The sequence below is a fragment of the Hemiscyllium ocellatum genome, chromosome 23, assembly GCF_020745735.1.
Source record: "Hemiscyllium ocellatum isolate sHemOce1 chromosome 23, sHemOce1.pat.X.cur, whole genome shotgun sequence".
Taxonomy (NCBI): Eukaryota; Metazoa; Chordata; class Chondrichthyes; order Orectolobiformes; family Hemiscylliidae; genus Hemiscyllium; species Hemiscyllium ocellatum.
The window spans coordinates 27001604-27020746 of record NC_083423.1 but is presented as its reverse complement, the minus strand read 5'-3'; the positions used below and the strand labels follow the sequence as shown (position 1 = coordinate 27020746).

The 19143-nt window shown below is 39.2% G+C and overlaps 1 protein-coding gene across 2 annotated transcripts in view; it reads left to right on the top strand.

Moving 5' to 3' along the window:
- The window catches only part of gsap (gamma-secretase activating protein), an 83610-nt gene that overhangs the window by 53943 nt on the left and 10524 nt on the right, over positions 1–19143 (top strand). For both annotated transcript variants that reach the window (XM_060842823.1, XM_060842824.1), the window contains exons 24-27: positions 274–369; positions 5894–5964; positions 7050–7150; positions 7773–7892. In XM_060842823.1, coding sequence (XP_060698806.1) covers positions 274–369; positions 5894–5964; positions 7050–7150; positions 7773–7892 — 388 coding nt within the window. The remainder of the gene's footprint in view (positions 1–273; positions 370–5893; positions 5965–7049; positions 7151–7772; positions 7893–19143) is intronic.

The window sequence follows — 19143 nt, the reverse complement described above, 5'->3', positions numbered from 1 at the left end:
CCTCCACTATTTAAGTGGATTGAAAGAATGTCTTGTACACAAATTTGCCATGAAAGACATGACAATCTTTGGCTGCTTCATCGTCCATCATACAAAATTGGCAAATCCAGTTTGTTCAAAAGTGCTTCCTGTAAGGGTGGGAATGTTACTCATGTTTAAAGGCCATTGCCAATTTCTTTAGTGTATTGGCTGCAAAATGGCAGATTACTTTTATTACTGTCCTTGTAGTTAAAAATGTGATCTTAATTGCGATCAATACTTTGGTTCCTATAGATGGTTGAGAGACTGAAGGAACACCTTATGAAATATCTTCATTATATAGGAAAGAAGAAGATTGACCTGATAGTTAACAACTATGCCGTGACCTTGGTTTGTGATACTTTTCTTATTTTTAACACCGTGATTGAACATTAATTAAGCATTTGCTATTTATAGTGCACTTGGCTATTTTACTGCCATGTCACAGTTTGATATTTTAGCACATGCAATCAGTTATTTTGGAACAGAGAGATAATGTAAAGTATGTTCATACAGGATAAATTTTACAATATGCGACTTTTTTTTTCTTGTGAAATGGTTATGCAAGCAGCAGCAATTTAGACCATTCTAAAGTGCTCTAGCCACATTTACGTTTGCAACATTTCCCATCAGTTTAAGTTACAACTGTGTTGTAAACTTTTCCATATTGTGCAATAGGTTCAAAGTTCTGCTTAATCTGTAGAACGGCTTTAAAAGTACAGAGGCTTCTCTATGCTGAATAGTTAGCCACATGACAAAATGGAGCATTGATTATAAATGGAAGCAACTATATATTGACTGAAAAATCTCTAGAAAGCATATAATACAAATATTTTTAAGGGCTAGATACATATGATGAGAGTAGAAGAAGCAGTATACAAACTGGGGCTATTTAAAATATCAACTATCTTTTTGCATTGCAGGGAATGACTAGTCATCCAGTTGCAAGCTGTAATGATAAAAAAAATCAGAATTTAAATCTGATAGTGCAAATAGTAAGAAAATGACTTAATAACTATTAAAGAGAAATGGCTACAGGGTGGCTAAGACTGAGAACACTATATTCAAAAGTATTTAACATGCCAGGAGAACAAACAAAAAGTAAAAGAAGGTGGGTCAACTTTGTTGAGAAATATTCAGTCTGGTAATGATGTAGGTACAACAGATCATGTTTGAATCAGTTTGAGGGGAATAAGGAACAACAAGGGGAAGAACACGCATGGGCGTTGTCAATAGCTCCTGAAGAGTTGCCTCACAGTAGGATGAATTATAAATTTAAGATACAATGGAGGCATGTATAAAGGCCACTCTAGTTGTGTGGATGAATCAGATGAGCAAAGGTAACATGAAAAAGAAATTTTTGAGAAGATCTGTTACTCGGGTTGATGGTAAGTATGTAAGTTAGCTCGCTGAGCTTGAAGGTTTGTTTTCAGGTATTTCATCACCATACTAGGTAACATCAGTAAGAGTCTCTGTTGAAGGGCTGGTAGTATGCCCCATCTCTAGTTATAGGCTTTGGTTTTAAGGTGGGTGATGTTATTTCCAGTTCTTCTTATTTTCAAAGGAAGGTAGATAGAATTGAAATCGATGTGTTTATTGATGGAGTTCTAGTTAGAATGCCGTGCCTCTAACAATTCTCGTGTGTGTCTTTGTTTTGCCTGTACTAGGATGTGTGTGTTGTCCCAGTCAAAGTAGTGTCCTTCTTTGTCTGTATGTATAGAAACTAGTGATATTAGGTTGTGATGAAAAAGAAATTTGTAGAGTGCATTAGGAATTGTTACTTAGAACAATACAGAGGAACCTCAATTATTTGACATTCGATTTTCTGAATGTGGGATTATCTGGCAAGGTTGCAAGGTCCTGATGCTTATTTAAACTATGTTATCTGGCATTTGATTAACCAAATGAAATACTCCCCATCCGTGTCCTTCGGATAATTGAGGTTCCTGTGTACATTGTAGAATTATCCCCAGGAACAGGTAGTTTAAATCCAGTAATATGTAATGAGGTAGGATTAATGAGATCTTGTAATTAAGGATCCTGTATGGGGGTAGTGATCACAATGTGGTAGAATTTCAAATTCTGTTTGAAGGACAACAACTCTAGTTTCAAACCAGTGACCTTGAGTTAAATATGGGTAATTCCAGATGTATAAGTAGAGTTGTCTAAAGTGGCTTGGGAAGGTAGTCCAAAGCAGTGGTCTCCAACCTTTAAAAGCACAAGATCATTTTTGAATTTGTGCAAGCACCTAAGAAAATAATAGTCTATTTTTGGTGTCGTACAAATCTTAAAAACAAGCATATGTGATACTTGTGACTATGCCTTATTTGCCAGTGCCTTGAAGTCTGGGTTGTAGTTTGCGACTGCTAGTCATACATCATCCATCAGATGGGTGTTTGAGATGGGTGTAATACTAGGATTTGATTATCTTTTGAGAATGTTGTCTCTGTGTTGTGTAGAGTCAAAGCAAGTTTTCACTTCAAAAGCATAGGATGACAGGGGGTATGTTTCTCTGAGTTGCCAAAATCGCTGTCCCTTGATCTGACTTACATTTCAATATCATTTCATATAATAATCCACTTCACTGCTTTACAAATCAAAAACCTAATGGAATTGCCAACCCACCAATGTCTATTTGAAGGAATGGATTTGAGACAAACTTGACAATTCATTCCATCACCTCTCATTCCTGCAATTGCCTGTTTAAATTCCTCTGCTAACATTTCGCAGGTGTGAACAGTGGTTTCAGGGTCGAACCATTTTTCTTTGGATTTGCATTTTTTTTTCTAGTATTTCCTCTGGACTTGAGTTGCAAGATTTTTTAATTGGGAGGACCGCTAACCCAATCTCAACTTCAGTGCCTTCACAGCATTGATCATTTGTGCTGAGTCTTTGTGCTTTTCCTGCAGTTCACAGTTCAGCTTGTTCAGCTTTTATGTTATTTGTATGAGGGACTTGAAGTCAAACAACCACCGTTGACAGTTTGCTGCACATTCCAATCCTCGAAAAAAAACAAGTGGTGATTTTTTGGCCTCTAATCTAAAAATCTTAACAGGACTTTCCCTTGACTTAACCGCCTCACACACAGCATGGAGGATTAATTCACTGTAGGCAGCATAAAGTTTATTGAATAAGGATTTAAGCCAGTGGTCTTGCTCGTACCAATTTTAGAAACTTAACAAAACATTCATTATATGAGCGAAGTCCATCATTTTACTTATGCTTGCTGGATGATTTTAGTCATAATTGTAAAGGAAATTGTGATCATTTTTGCAAAATACAACAATGCCCATGTGTGCTAATTATGGTTGGGGGTGCATCACAAATTTTGATGGAAACCACTTTCTTGATTGGATAATTTTTTCAAGGTATTATTTCTTGAATTTATTGTAGATATTCTCACTCCCTGTCTTTCTTTAAGAGGCAAAAGCCTGAGAAGATCCTCTAGAATTGTTGTGTCATTAAAACGATGTTGGTAATGCTAATGGATGCATCAAATTGCAGTGACAGACGTTCATAGTCCTTCAGGACCTGCTGTAGTTGTTGAGGGACATCTTTGGAAAGTGTGGACAGTTTCTTTGGACAAAGATTTCTTTGTCTCACTGCTGTAGAGGCACCAAGTGTTTCTTTCTGGATCGTAGTTGTTTCTGAAGTCTTTGAATAAACAATCAATGGCCACAGTTATTGCATTTTTAATTATTTCTCCATTTGGTGATTTTTAGTTTACCAAAAGATGGCAAACGTGACATAATGCTTAACTTGCAGACCTTACTTTTTGCAACTTTTTTAGTAAGAATGTGACTGTTGAGCTTTCAAAACCACCTTCAACTCATCAATTTTTGTTGTTGAGGCATTCTGTTCAAAGGAGATGACCCTTGATTTTACCCTAAATCATTGTGTGGTGTTATTCCAAACCCTTCTCTTGTTGATGTACTTTGGTGACGAGTAAGGCAAATGTTCTTTACCCTTTTACAGTGATGAACAGAAATTAATCCCCTCATTCATTCTATATGGAAATTTTTACATGATCCAAGTTCATCATTCATTATTGTTGTTTCATCTTGTAGTTGTGGCATCACTCTAACACTGCAGGTCAGCCTCTCGATCTGCATTTCTGGAGCATCCAGACAGTTGTTAGCTGCCTTTCAAGTGTGGGGGCATGGGAAGTCACTTATGTTGTCACAATTTGTTTCTAGGGCCTCTGTTTGGCTTGTTTTGTTCAGGTATTGGATGTGAGCAGCAGTAGTCTTCCCATAATTGGTCCTGCATGGACCTACAACAATGAAAAGAAAACTGCAGGTCTACATATTTTCTTTAACTTTTAAAACTGTCCACACTTTCCCAATTATGGCCTCACTATGGGCAGAGGAGTGGATCAAGCTGAGCTGTTCTTGCAGAGTCTGCACATACATGATGGGCTAAATAGCCTCCTATGTTTCTCATCCAATCTATACTGGCTTCCCATCAGATTCTTGTGCATTTCTTCTTGTGTTATTTGTTAGAGTTAATAAGAAAGCAATAGCAAGACATTTAGAAACACTTCATGTACTCCAAAGTTAACATGCTTTTGTGAAAAGGAGATAATGTTGGACAAATTGTCTACATTTCTTTGAAAATATGACAAGCAGAGTTAATTTAAAGGGGAAGTGGTATTTGGATTTTCAGAAAGCATTTGATAAGGTGTCATGTAAAAAATTGTTGCTCAAGATAGGAGCTCACAGGATTGAGGGAAGTATAATACAATGGATTGATTTACACACTGAAGACAGTCAGGATTAATGGATCCTTTTCATATTGGAAGACAGAAGTAGTGGAGTGAGCACGTGTCTTTCTGAGGCCTTCAATCATTTATTGTCTGCATTAATGACATGGATGACAGGACGGTGTGATTTCAGATTTGCTAATGAAACAAAAACAGGTGAGAGAGCATGTTATGATCAGGACATAAAGAATTTACAAGTGATTCAGCAGATGGAGTGTAAAATGGAGCAGTGTGAGGTCATGTGCTCAAGTTAGAAGAATCACAAGGTAGACTATTATTTAAAGGAGCAAGACTCAAAAAGGTGCAGCACGGAAGGACCTGGGTGATTTTGTGCATGTGACACATTAGTATGTAGATCCAGCAAGCAATTAAGAAGTCAGACGGAATTCCTTGTTTGGAGATTCAAATTTTAAAATAAGGAATTCTTGAAACTATGTATAGTAGTTGGTGAGGCCACAGTTGGAGAAGTGTGGACAGTTTTAAGAATTTCAGAAAAGGTGCACTGTGCTGGCATTGAAGATAGTACAAAAGAGATTCACTAGGCTGATTCTTGGGGAAAAATGGGTTGACTTATCAAAAACAGTTCAACAGGTCAGGCTTTCATTCACTAGAGTTTAGATGAATGAGGGATAATCTTATTGAAACATGGAAGATTCTGAGGTGGTTTGATAGAATAGGTATTGAGAAGATGTTTCCAGGAGTGGGAGAAACTCAAACTTGGGGACTTGATCATGGAACAAGTGGACCCTTTGTTAAAACTGAAATGCAAAGGAATTTCTTCTCCCAGAAGATAGTGAATGGCTAGAATTTTCTATTGCAGAGAATTATGGAGAGTAGATCACCAAAGTATTTAAAGAGAGGCTAGTTTTTGTTTTGTGGAATACTGGGGAATTAATGGCTGTGCTGAGCTGGCACATAGAGGCATAGGCTCAACCAGCTAAGATCTTGTTGAGTGATGGGGCGAGCTTGAGAGTGCGAATGGCCTACTTCTGTTTGTGGTTGAATTGTTTATGCACTTCGAGGTTTAAAACCAACTGTGCACCAATCCTGATGAAAACTTGTGAAGTTAATGTTTACTTTGAACAAATTGAAATAAATTGTTCTTTCTTATAGCTTGAATGCATCTGGCAGATCATAGATAAGATATGGAATAAGTACAGCCTCAACACCCACATCCTGTGCTTGTAAGTGATAATTTAAACTTAGAACAGGTTTTAATGTCAAATGTGTATTCAAATTAGCACTGAAAACATATGTTCTAATGATTTATAAAGTTTGTCAAATCCAAATGCTATCAAAATTTTGTGTCAAATCTAATATGTAACACTTTAAAATTTTGAATGTGAGACTTGAGGCTGTGAAAGGGAAACTTGTATGTGCCAATATTGTTAATAAAAATTTGTTCCTTATGGATTCAAAACCAGTAAGAAAGACGGCAGAAAGGGCATCCTTTAATTTTGTTTGCAGAAAACTAATTTAATTAGAGCAGATTCTTTAGCAGGTTGTTGGAGTGGAGAAGGTTGCAGGCTGAACATTTGAAATTTGAGCTGTTGTAGACCAGAATGCAGTGTAGGTTAATGAGCACAGAGAGTCTGTAATAGAGATTTGAAAAGCTGAAGTATAGGGACAGTACAAGATAGAAGGTTGCGTAGGGAGGTAATAGATGTATCAATTTAGAGTTTCAGCAACACAGCAGCTGAGCAGAGATGACCATTGCTGTCAGTGGAAGTAGATTAACATTATGCTGGAGGAACCCCAGCATGTAGAAAAGTCAGAAAAATGGAAATTTGCTAATTTACTAATACTGTAATGCTAAGAAGAGGATTAGAGAATTAGTAAAGTTCTCAAATTTTATTATTGATTTCTTCTTCCAGTTTTAGTTTCATTTGATTTTATTTTGAGGGGAGGGAGAAATTTTAACTATTTTGATGCTTAAACACTCAAAAAAATTCCTTGTGAGATCAGATATCTTCTATCCAACAAAACGCTATATATACATCAGTTTAATGTATGGAATCTTTACATGTACTAAGATCACAGTGGGGATTACAATCACTCTAAGGGCACAAAAGAGTTCTTACTGATCTTGTTGCTTATTATGTATTCTGTCTGACTGTTTCCCTTCCATTGTTAATTGGATAGTATGTTTACACCCACATAACCAATCCACAATTTCTCTATTTTGCAAGATTGTCAATGATTACTTTCACTTGAGTGACTCTGGGATATTAAGATTTTAGATTTAGGCTGTTTCTTTGATACATTGTAGGTCTAACAGAGAGAAAATAAATTCTGCAGAGTTTGTTGTATTCCACATGATGACCCGTGTTTTGGAAGCTGCTGAAGGACTATTTCTACCTTTACCTCCAGGTAATGTGAATTGGTTAATTAGCAGAACACTCAAACTAAAAAAACGCTACTCATTCTACTTTGTAATTTTTCTTAGAATGAAATTAAGCTACAGGATGGTTTATATTGATGGTCCCCTCTCCACAAGACGATGATCCCAGCTGAAACTAGTGTTAACTATCTTTCAAGATAGTGGCTGGTACCGTTGCAACATTTTAAAAGGCATAGGGTTCAGAAAAGATTTATGTGGATTGGAGGATTTGAGCTGTGGGGAGAGGCTGAGTAGGCTGGGGCTGTTTTCCCCGAAGCATCAAGGACAAGGATAGCGGTTGCATGTCTCTTCCAAGCTCTGCATGTCCTGAATATGTTGCTGTTCCTTCACATCTGCTGAGTCAAAAGTTCATATCATTCTGTTTCTATCAACATTGTGAGTGTGCCTACTCCTTCCGAGGACTGCAGCATTTTAAGGTGGCAGTTTACCACCACTTTCTCAAGGGCAATTAGCACCGAGCAATAAATACTTGTGCACTCAGGAATGACCAATTTCTGTGAAAAAGTATAAAAATGTGCTTGATTATAAACACTGACTTCACATCCTCTTTATTTACTTTTTCTTTCCTCTGCTCTTTGATTTTTAATGCAGGTTATCATACAGTTCACATAACCATTGCTGCACGATGCCTTCCTTTACACACTTTACTGCATTATATTGATATTGGAGTGTTGCATCCAACAGAACGGTTTGTTACCAAGCTACTTGAAGGTAAAAGACTTTAATTTTTAAAAAAATCTGAATACAGAATAAAACTATACTTCTTTATTTTAAAAAATTAAATAGTAATTATTTATTTCTTATGAAGATTATTTCTTTTCAAATGTTTCTATTACTTTTTTTTTACTTAATTTCTGGAATTTTACTCAGTCAACTTTCTCCTTATTCCCATATGTTTTAGAAACAGTTATTAACATTTATGTTATCCTGTGACCTAATACACTTACCAAGGGTTTACACGAATTTGGCGAGCCAGGGAGGAGGAAACCAGAATATAACAGAAAGAAATAACGTCAGAGGGGAGAGAGATGTAAACAGCAATAAATTAGGAAAATCCAGAGATGGCAGGAACAAGATTGAGGAAAGAAATAGAAATAACAAATAAGGTACTCCGTTATATTCATCCAAGTCCAGAGTGTCAATACTTATGTTGGTGTGCTGTAGACACAGTTGTAAAATGAGATCATGGCATAGTTGCTTTAAAAGAGGCATGACCAAAACAAGGCCAGCAAAGTGTAATTAATATTCTTGCATATCATCTATTCAGTATGATAGAGAAGGCATAACTATGTTAATTATGGATGAAGTTACTGTTCTAAATATAAAGGATATATTAAATAGCTCAAGGACTGAACCAATTTTACTTGAAGTGAGGAGCTTTCTGATTTCTGATAAAAGCTGTAGTATGGAAAGAGTTTTTCTTTTCCCCAGATGCTTTACAAATTCAGCTGTGCACATCCCAGATTGTGAGTCATATCAATATTTGTGCCCATTCTTGTCCAGATTAAAATTGTGTTAGACTGTAAAATAATTCACTTTTCTAAAAGCCAAAAAGTGAATTATTTCACTGTCTTAAACAATTGTGAAAAAAATTCAACACTTGTAGAGTGTTCCCATTGAAACCTTTTGGAAATGTACACTTTTCAAATATATATTTACAATGTTCGTATTTAAATATCATTTCCACATATGCAATATGAGAACTACGGAGGAAAATCTTGTCTTCTGTTTGGTAAGATGCAGGAGTTTCTAAGCTATACCTGCCCCTTGTTACAGAAGTAACAGCAGAAACTACTTTTGAAAGAATTGCAAGTTAATCAAGTAATATCTATGTTTGGCCCTATATGCTGAAAGCAAAACTTTATTTCAAAATGGCATTTGACGCATAGAACTGTTCTCTGAAATATTTGTTGAATGGACACAATTTAACATTAAACTATTTGGGGCGATTTATCTTTTAGTCAAATACCAACTTCGTTTGACCCCTGTGTCATTCTCACACTGTTCCATTCTTTGTTGTTGCCAATTGACTGCCAGCATGTGTTGTGTGCAAAAGGAAATGGCTGTTTTGAACAAAATTGTGCTTTTGGAGACATACATTATTTGCTTGCAACTACACAATCAGACCAAAATTGATTTGTTTGTTGAATAACACAAAAATCATACATCCTTCTACTTCCACATGTTGCATGCAGAGATGAAATATCTGCTTATAATTTGAATCTGCTACACCAGCTATTGGCTCCTAAGATCAGGTATTCTAGAGACTTATCTACTGACTCCGCAAGGTCCCTTCAGCACCTAAAGGGCATAAGTTTGACAAATCATCGAAAGCTGTCAACTTGATAAATCCGCAATATCCATATCTCTCTCTCGAATAAAAATAGAATAAATATTTTTATTGTATGTGGTGCAAAATCCTTCTTTTGCTGCATCACCAAAGCCTACAAGCAACTGCTGTGCTTAGCAGGGAGTATGGTACGTGCATGTAAGTACCAACAGCTTCAGTATCTGTTCCAATTCGCAAGTCAACCTGGGCAACAAATATTGTCAGAGTAGCCTTCGCATAAAGTCATGATCCAAGAAGGCTGTTGCTGATCTTGCATTAATCACCCCATACAGCACAGAAACAGACCTTTTCAGTCCATTTCATCCATGTAAACCAGGTATCATAAACTGAACTAATCCCATTTATCTGCATTTGGCCCATATCCCCCTCAGCCTTTTATCGCAATCTAATTCTCAACTATACTTTTCTGGAGGCTTCGTGTAGATTACCAGCTTCAGGGGCATGAGACTCTAGCCTTTGAATATCAGGTTGCATCAGGCTGCAATATTCAGGTGCGGGATCAAATCCTGCACCCTCAAAAGGACACCTGAATTTTGAGGCCTGTTTGTTTATCTTAGCTATATAATCAATCAACAAAATCTTGAAAATAAGAAAAGCTAATACTTTTTAGAATAACTAACAAATATGATAAAACCATCTACTTCCTGATGTTTTATTACTTTAATAAATTGTCCAACAAGATTTACTTTTCAGTGTCTTTGAAGATACAGAGCAGTAGGTTTTTCCTGTAAGAGTTGATTAATTCAGGGTCAGATATATTCAAGGGATATCCTGTTTAAAGATGGATAAACATTTTGTACTTGTGTGTTTCCTTTTCAATGAGTCCAAATTGTACAAATATCTTCATTAAAAGACGTATTTGGCAAAAGGCGCAACTCTTTAAAAGAATAGACTACATTCATAAAGAGACATTCGGATAACTGAAGGACAATTCATTAGCTCAGAGGATGTAAACTCCCTTTTACAGGATCATGAATTTACCCACCAGCCTTGAAAGCAGTCCAGATTTGAATTGCCTATCTGTGAATAAGAGCACGAGAGGCAAAAAAATTTGTGTATATCCCTGTTGGCAGAATAGTCTCCGTTACAAACTTTTAGGGCAGCAATGATGACCTCAAACAAAATATGCAGCTATCTGTGATACTGTATTAGCAAAGGATGATTAGAAGGAAAAAATCTTTACATAAAGTAAGAAGTACATCTAGGCACTTAATGGGCTATAGTGGATGTACAGCTCACTGTATGATGGGGCATGCAGGCTCTCAGACTCCAGCAATATGCCTACCAGATTACTAGGTTTATTGATGTCCCACCTCATGACACTCATAATAGTATTGTGGACCATGACCTGTTGGCCCCTATCAAGTGACCTTGGTGTTACATGCCAGTCCAGACTGCTGTCTCCATGGAAAAATTTTGAGTCCCTCAAAGCAACAGCAATTCACCATCCATACCACAGTTACTGGGGTAGCACCGTGTGCACACTAGGCCAGACAATAAAACAGGCAAGGCAGGCACACAAGGTAATGTATAACTGTTATTAATGCTTTTTTTTTAGGTATTATGATGTGTTGATGGATAACTGTTGATTGAAGATATTTGCTTTTTTAAAATTAAATGAAATTCAGCCAAGGAGATTTTGTTGTAATGGGGGAGTCTGATGGGTGAATAGTTGGTGACTGACTGATTAGTTAGGGAAGTTTTAATTAACTGAAATAATCAAAGTGTCACAATATGGTTCCTCTGATTCTGTCCAACTGGATTTGATAAATGTGAGCTTCTCCCAGTGACCACCATCTTGTCTTCTCCTCCACTTGTTTCCACTGTCACCTGAAATGACCTGCAGATTTGAAGAGGGTGGGCTTTCTTAATTGTGGTGGGCACTGCACACCACCACAAAGTGGACATCCTCCCTGGCTCCTTGCTTGAGAGATTTCCGTGAGTAACCTGAATAGCAAGTCTATTGCTTGAGGAAGCTGCTTGCGTCATATGTTGCTGCACGGTTGTTAATGGAGGTCTCTAAACTTCATGGTGCAACAGTGGAAGGGGGTAAGCAATAGGGTGTCAACGTAATTTGTAGAGGGAGCTGAGCATGTATCCTCAGGTGCACTTTGAAGGTCTAAAGGCAGTAGATATGGCAGACTGGCATACGTGCATTGTGGGTGTTGCCCACAAGGATTCATGGGGAATCACTGAGATGAACTTCAATATTGCATGGATCCAAGACAAAAGGTGAAGTAAGAAACTAGATTAGGATCTTTTCTCTTAGTGGTAGGTTTACTCTCAGAATGCAGCATTATGTATTTCATCAACACCTCGGGTCCTAGCAGTCTTTTTTTAAATATGTGCTCAAGCAATTTAATTAATTAGTATCCTACAACAAGACATAATAGTAATCCTGTGGTTCTTGTATCTCCTGCTGTTTGGGAGCATGCAATGGCGACCTGACTGATCCAACAACTCACCATCCATCCTTGCTCCTTATCTTGCTTACCTCCTCCAAACTCACCTCTTACCTAATACCTCTTTGTTGGTTCAATGTCATTTTTAGTCTTGTAATGCTCTTGTGCCGTACATTGGGTCTTCCTATTACATTAAAAGCATTATAAGTTGTTGTTCCTCAGCGCATATCTCCCTGAGACATCAATCAATGGCAAATTATAAGATGTTATTAATGCCTACATCTCCCACTTGAAAGGATATATTGGCATGGAAGTTTATGGTCTTAATGTGCTTCACAATAACCTTCTGGGCCATTGTACCCTGTTTTGAAGCTTCAAGTTGATGTGAAGGAGATGGTACATCTTGTTGATCGCCTCTTTTGTGTATCATTGACTTGGGACCCTGTTGCTAAGTAGGAATGGTGCTTTCAGAACATTGTTGTTCGACTCTTCTTTGGAAGATCTACATCCAACCCACAGACCTTTCTCTTATGCTTCCTCCTCTCAATGCCCCCTCATGTTGCATAGCAAATCATTGCAAATGTTTGGTCCTATCCTTGTGACCCCCATCAACAAACTTGTGTCTCCTCCATTTTAGTGTGCAGTAAAATTTTCCAATTCTCTGAAAACTCATGACCATACTTCTGCAAACTGATGTTATCACAGGTGAAGTAAGTCAAAAGCACTTGTGATCTTTTACACAGTCAACAAGAGCCAATCTTGCTTTATAACAATGATTGCTTGATATATTGATAAAATTTAGTGTCTTGGCATTGCATCTGAGAGTTCTTCTGCCTGACATCATGATAGTCAAAACGTGTGGTGTTGGAAAGCATCACAGGAGCAGGAGAGTCTATGTTTTGATCATAAGCCCTTCAGGAATGTGGTCAGTGGGTAGCCCAAGGAGGCTGGGAGGTGGGCGGGACTGGTAGGGAGGTTGCTAGGAATGCAATATATAGATGAAGATGGGGGATTATAGTGATCGGTCAATGAGGAGGGTGGAGCGATTAAGTAGGAGTGAAGATGGACAAGCAAGACAGTTCAAGAGGGCGGTACCAAGTTGGAGGGTTGGATCATGGATAAGATGGGGGGAGGGGAGATGGGGAAACTGGTGGAATCTACATTGATTCCTTGTGGTTGGAGGGTCCCAAGCCAGAAAATGAGGTGTTCTTTCAGGTGGCGGAGGTGGCCTAGGACCTGCATGTCCCGAGGGGGAGTTGAAGTGGTCAGCTGCAGGCTGGTGGGGTTGTTTATTGCGTGTGTCCCAGAGATGTTCTCTGAAATGATCTGCACATTGGCGCACTGTCTCCCCAATGTAGAGGAGACCACAGAGAGCAATGGACGCAGTAGATGAGCTGGGTAGATGTACAGGAAAGTCTTTGCCGGATGTGGAAGGATCCTTTGGGCCTTGGATGGAAGTGAGGAGGTGGTGTGGGTGTAGATTTTGTGCCTCTTGCAGTGGCAAGGGAAGGTGCCAGCAGTGGAGGGTAGTTTGTGGGGGGTACGGACCTAACGAGGGAGATGTGGAGGGAATGACCTCTGCGGAATGCTGAAAGGGATGGAGAGGGAAGTGTATATCTCTGGTGGTGGAATTTGATTGTAGGTAGCAAAAATGGTGGAAGATGATGTGTTGTATCTAGAGATTGGAGTGGAAAGTGAGGACTGTGGAGTCCTTGTTGTGGTTGGAGGGGTGGTGTTCATGGGCAGAGATGTAGGAAGTTGAGATGCGCTGGAGGACATTGTTGACCACATGGGAGGGGAAATTGCAGTCCTTGAACTAGGAAGCCATCTTGGATGTTCTGGAGTGGAATTGATCCTCCTGGGAGCAAATATGGCAGAAGAATTGAGAGTAAAGGATAACGTTTTTACAGGAGGGGCCATGGGAGGAGGTGTAGTCCAGGTAGCTGTGGGAGTCAGTGGGTTTGAAGTAGATGTCCATGTTGAGAAAGTCACTGAAAATGAAGGTGGAGAGGAACAGGAAGGGGAGGGAGGTGTCAGAGATGGTCCAGGTAAACTTGAGCTCAGGGTGGAAGGTGTTCGTGAAGTTTGTTATGACACTGTGTAAACCCCTCTGCTAATTTAAACCAGCCATGCAGGAAAGATTCACCCCGTGCTATATTCTGTTAAAATTCGAGAGACAACTATGCCAGAGATCACTATTTAAAGTAAAAATTAACAACTTTATTATTTTAAGTCCAACAGAGAATCTTTTACCTTCCACTCGGCAATTAAGATTTACGAAAAAAAATCACATTTCAAAACCAGTCAGCTTTGCTGATTTTCCTTTTGTGGATTCTCTCCAGGTTGGCTTCTGTGTTCTGATGTGCGCTCCCCGCACGCAGGTACCTTTCCAAGAGCTCTTCAGCTAGCAATCTACTTTTGCTGGTCTGTGGCAGTTCTCCCCTTAATTGTTTCAAATGTCTGGTTTTATACCCCAAAATATTGGATCATTTCATTGGTTTTAATATTATCAAAACACTAAATTCAAATTTGATTCGATTTTGTTATCTTCGGGCATAATTTAAATTGGCTGAATTTGGATTTGTTTTTTTGTTTCATGGCAACCCAACTGCTGCTGTTTGTTTTGACCAAGTGTTATATTGTTACCTTGTCTGGGACTCTCTGTGCTTTGTCAGATTAGATTAGATTACTTACAGTGTGGAAACAGGCCCTTCGGCCCAACAAGTCCACACCGACCCGCCGAAGCGCAACCCACCCATACCCCTACATATACCCCTTACCTAACACTACGGGCAATTTAGCATGGCCAATTCACCTGACCCGCACATCTTTGGATTGTGGGAGGAAACCGGAGCACCCGGAGGAAACCCACGCAGACACGGGGAGAACGTGCAAACTCCACACAGTCAGTCGCCTGAGGCGGGAATTGAACCCAGGTCCCTGGTGCTGTGAGGCAGCAGTGCTAACCACTGTGCCACTGTTGTTAGCTTTTCAACTCTTTTTTTTAAAAGTACAGTACATCTGTACACCTTCATAGCAAGTTGGTGAACAATTCGACCACCTCATGGGAGTGCAAGGTGGCGCCGATAATCATCGATGTAACAGAGGAAAAGGCGGGGAATGGTGCCAATGTAACTGTAGACGATGAACTGTTCCACGTACCCCACAAAGAGGCAGGCATGGCTGGGGCCCGTGTGGGTGCCCATGGCTACCCCTTTGGTTTGAAGGAAGTGAGAGGATTCCAAGGATAAGTCATTGAGGGTGATGACCTGTTCAGCCAATCGAATGTGTGTCTTTGGAAGGGTACTGATTGGGTTGCTGGGCGAGGAAGAAACTGAGGACTTGGAGGGTTTTGTCATGGTGGATGGACGTGCACAGGGACGGGATGTTCATGATGAGACATTGAGGGCCAGCGAACAGAAAGTCATGGAGGAGGTGGAGGGCATCGGTGGTGTCCCAAATGTGTGTGGGGAGATTCTGAACCAAGGAGAACAGGGTATGCGGAGACAGGTTCGTTGGGGCAGGAGCAGGTGGAAACAATGGGTTGACAGGTTTGTGAGTTTTTGGTAAGAGGTAGAACAACGTGGTGCAGGATTCCTGGACTATGATGATATGGATGGTCTGGAAGATGGTAGTTTGGTGATGGGATTCTTTAGGTGCATGCAGGAGCTGCATCTGTGTGTGTTATTTCAGTATACCTGCTTCATCATTGGCTATTGTAAAATCTTTAACTATCAAGTGGGGATGCCTGCTGATATTTGCACAATGCTCAGCACATTTTTGACTTCTCTGATACTGAAGGAGTTTATGTCCAAAGTCAGCAAGACTGAAGCAACACCCAGGCCTGGACTGATAGCAGCAAGTAACATATGTGCGACGCAAGTTGCAGGCAATGTCTATTTCTAACTAGAGGTCAACACTGAGTTGTTGATTGGGAACTGAATTTGACCAGCCATCTTAGTACTAGGAGTACAAGAACAGGTCGGAGGTTAAGAATTCTGTGGCAAGAAACCTCCTGATCTTCCAAAGCCTGTCTACCATCAGTCACAAGTGAGGAATGGATGAATACAGCTTCAATAGGAAGCTTGATTCATGGAGGAAAAGGCAATCTGCTTCATTGGCACCCAACTACCATCTTTAACACCTGTTCACTTCATGACCAATATATAGCAGTGTATACTATCTACACAATGTATGACAGAAACTCAATGAAATTCCTTCAACCTACAAATACTACCTTTTAGAAGCACACAGATAAGTACTCTACCACTGAAGGTATGCCCTGACAGTTGGCCTGAGTGTCATTTATTTATTAGAGATTAAAGGCTTAGATTCTTCTACTAAGAGGAAGGTATAAGGTTTTTAGCTATTTTCTAATCAGACCTAAACAGATATTATGACACACTTCTGGAGTAATTAGAATGAACCCAGGTTCTGCATCACAATAGCCCCTTCACTTGGAGACAATGGCAGAAATCTCTATTTACAATGAATAGACACTGAATCTCCTGAATGTTTAGTAAGTTGTTCAAGTTGCCATGTTGCTGCTGGGAGAGAGAAGGTTGAAGAGATCTAGCCTCAGCCATCTAAAGGTTTCTGGGAGACTCATCCTCACATAGCCATAGGTAAGAAGAATGATCAGAATAGACTTATTACTTCATTATTTTTGAAGAGCTTCTCAAAAGTTGAAGTTAGTGCCTCGAGGTGTTCACTTTCAAGTTACTACTCCACAAAATAGAAATAGAAGAAACTGCCAGCTGAGAAGCTGCTTGCTCAAAGGACAATAATTTGTATAGAAGGTGATGCGTGATAAATGAGAAAATTGTAAAGGTCATGTCTTTTTATTCTTGAGCTTTTTAATACTGTAGACTGAAAGAGCGAGAACTGTTTTAAAACCGGCGGTTGGAAAGGATGATTGCATGTTTTCAAAGTAAAGAATTTGATATTTGTTGTGAACCCTGTTTATGGGTTCCAGAAATGTGCAGATGAACTGGAGCTGCAGGGTTGTTTACAATTGAAGCCTGATTTGATAAATTGTGCCTCCTCCAGAAACCAATGACAAAGGTCCTCTGTCTATCAACAACTGTGTGATTGGTTGCCCAATAGCTGAACAACTAAAGATTGAACAAGACAGAAGGAGCAGGACTAGGCCATTCAGCTCCTTGAGATTGTTTCATCATTCAGTTAGGTTATGGCTGTTTTGTGGCTTAATTCCACATACCTGCCTTTGGCCTATTTCCCTTCATAACTTTGTTTTTTAAAAAAAAGTCTATGTCCAATTTAAAATTAACAAATGATCCAGCATCTGCCATTTCTGGAAATGAGTTCCAGACATCTACCACCTTTTGTGTGTAGAGGTGCGTCATTACATCTTCCCTGATTGGTCTGACCCTAATTTTCAAACTATGCCCCCTTGTTCTAGAATCCCCAACCAGTGGAAATAGTTTATCTACCTTGTCTTCTCCTGCTAGCTAGTTCCCGAAGCTTGTCATACCAGAAGAGAAATCAGCAACTCTGCAGTTAGCTATTTGAAAACTGACAAAACCAGCAAACGTTACAGTTGTGACTTTGAATTGGATAAGTCAGAAACCTTTCAGTGAAACAGTTGTCCTCTGCCTCTGGAAAATCAATGGAAGCATTCGGAGAAAGATTAAGGAGAAACTTGTGTATCAGCAGGAACCAAGCCAATAGATCATATGAACATGACTATGGAACTGATTCTCCAGTTTTCCCTCTGCCCATGAGGTTCCCTTTCTGTTTATTTACCTGTGTGCATGTAAGGGACAGTTTATAAAGGGCTTAGAATTTTAATTTGTAGAGTTTAATGATCATCGGTTACTAGACTCTCAATACCTATATTAAATAATGATTCTGGTTAAGTCCGGCAACCTGGCCCATGCTTTTTACTAACCTGGGTTTGAAAACTCAGGTAGATTGTTGATCTTGTGTATTTATTTTAAAACTTTGTTTTGTGGCAGCTGTGGTAATAGCGGGCATGACTTCCAGTATGTTGCTCATGTGAGTTGTAACAATGTTCCTCTTTGCAGTTTAAAGTATAAAATGCCAACAAAAAGAAAATAGCACCCTGTACTTGTATCCACAATTTTGGAAAATTCCTACCTCCATTGATCTGATTTTATAGATGGCTGTCTAGATGTTAGATTTTCAGTTAGAAGGGAACACAGACTATATGTCCGGGTGCATGATCGTGGAAATAGTGAGAAAGATACTGAGTGTAGAGGTAGTTTGCACAGCAGGCTTACCTAAGGCTCTGCTATTGGTCAAAATTGTAAAAGGAAAATTTAAAACATTTCACACCCCTCCACTCCTCTCCTCTTGACCACCTCACCTTCAGAACATATGTATGATAACCTTGGTCATCCCTTGGGCCGACCACCATGACCTTTCTTACCTTCCTGTCTGCCTATACACTTGTACACAATACCATAATCGCTCTTAATCTGGTGCCAGCCTGTGCTCCTGTACTCACCCCTGTCACCCCTTGTACATTTCATGCCAACTTACAACTTTGTATCCACCCATTACGCTTTTAAGGCCTCTATGCCAGCTTCGTGTCAACTGATGCCTGTCCTTTTGCCCTTGCACCTTAAATCCACCATAACCAGATGTTGGAACCCATGCAGAAACCTGATAAAATGAAGTTTTTAAAAATTTCCTACTTATAGCTATTGCAGACAGCTATTTTGAAAAAAGCTTTCATTTATGAAAACCCACTTGCTACATTTACATACCTTCAAGTATATTGACCTGAATGACAATAGGCATTTATTAAAAGTGCACACTCCCTGATAACAACAAACATTGAAATTCATCATCTCACTCCAAAGAGTCTATGATTATTTGTCATTGTCAGTCAAGCTATGAAATGGCAGAGACCCCATTGTAATAGTGGTTGGTCGTGAAATCCGTTCTGTAGCTGTAATTTGGTATTGGAAGTCTTCATGTCAACAGTGATTTGGCAAGCACTGATTTTGTTTTTCTTTCAAAGATTTAAAGGGAAAGCACCCTTAACTGCCTTGACAGTGCCTTTTTTTTTAAGGCCCTCTTAACAAATCCTCTATTAACATTTTTGACTGTTGATTTTAACAGGTCTGTTTATAATTCCAGTTAACATGATAGCTGATGGATTTGTGTAATTTTATACATGTACATGTAACAATTCTGACCTCTCCAAAGCTGGAGCCATATC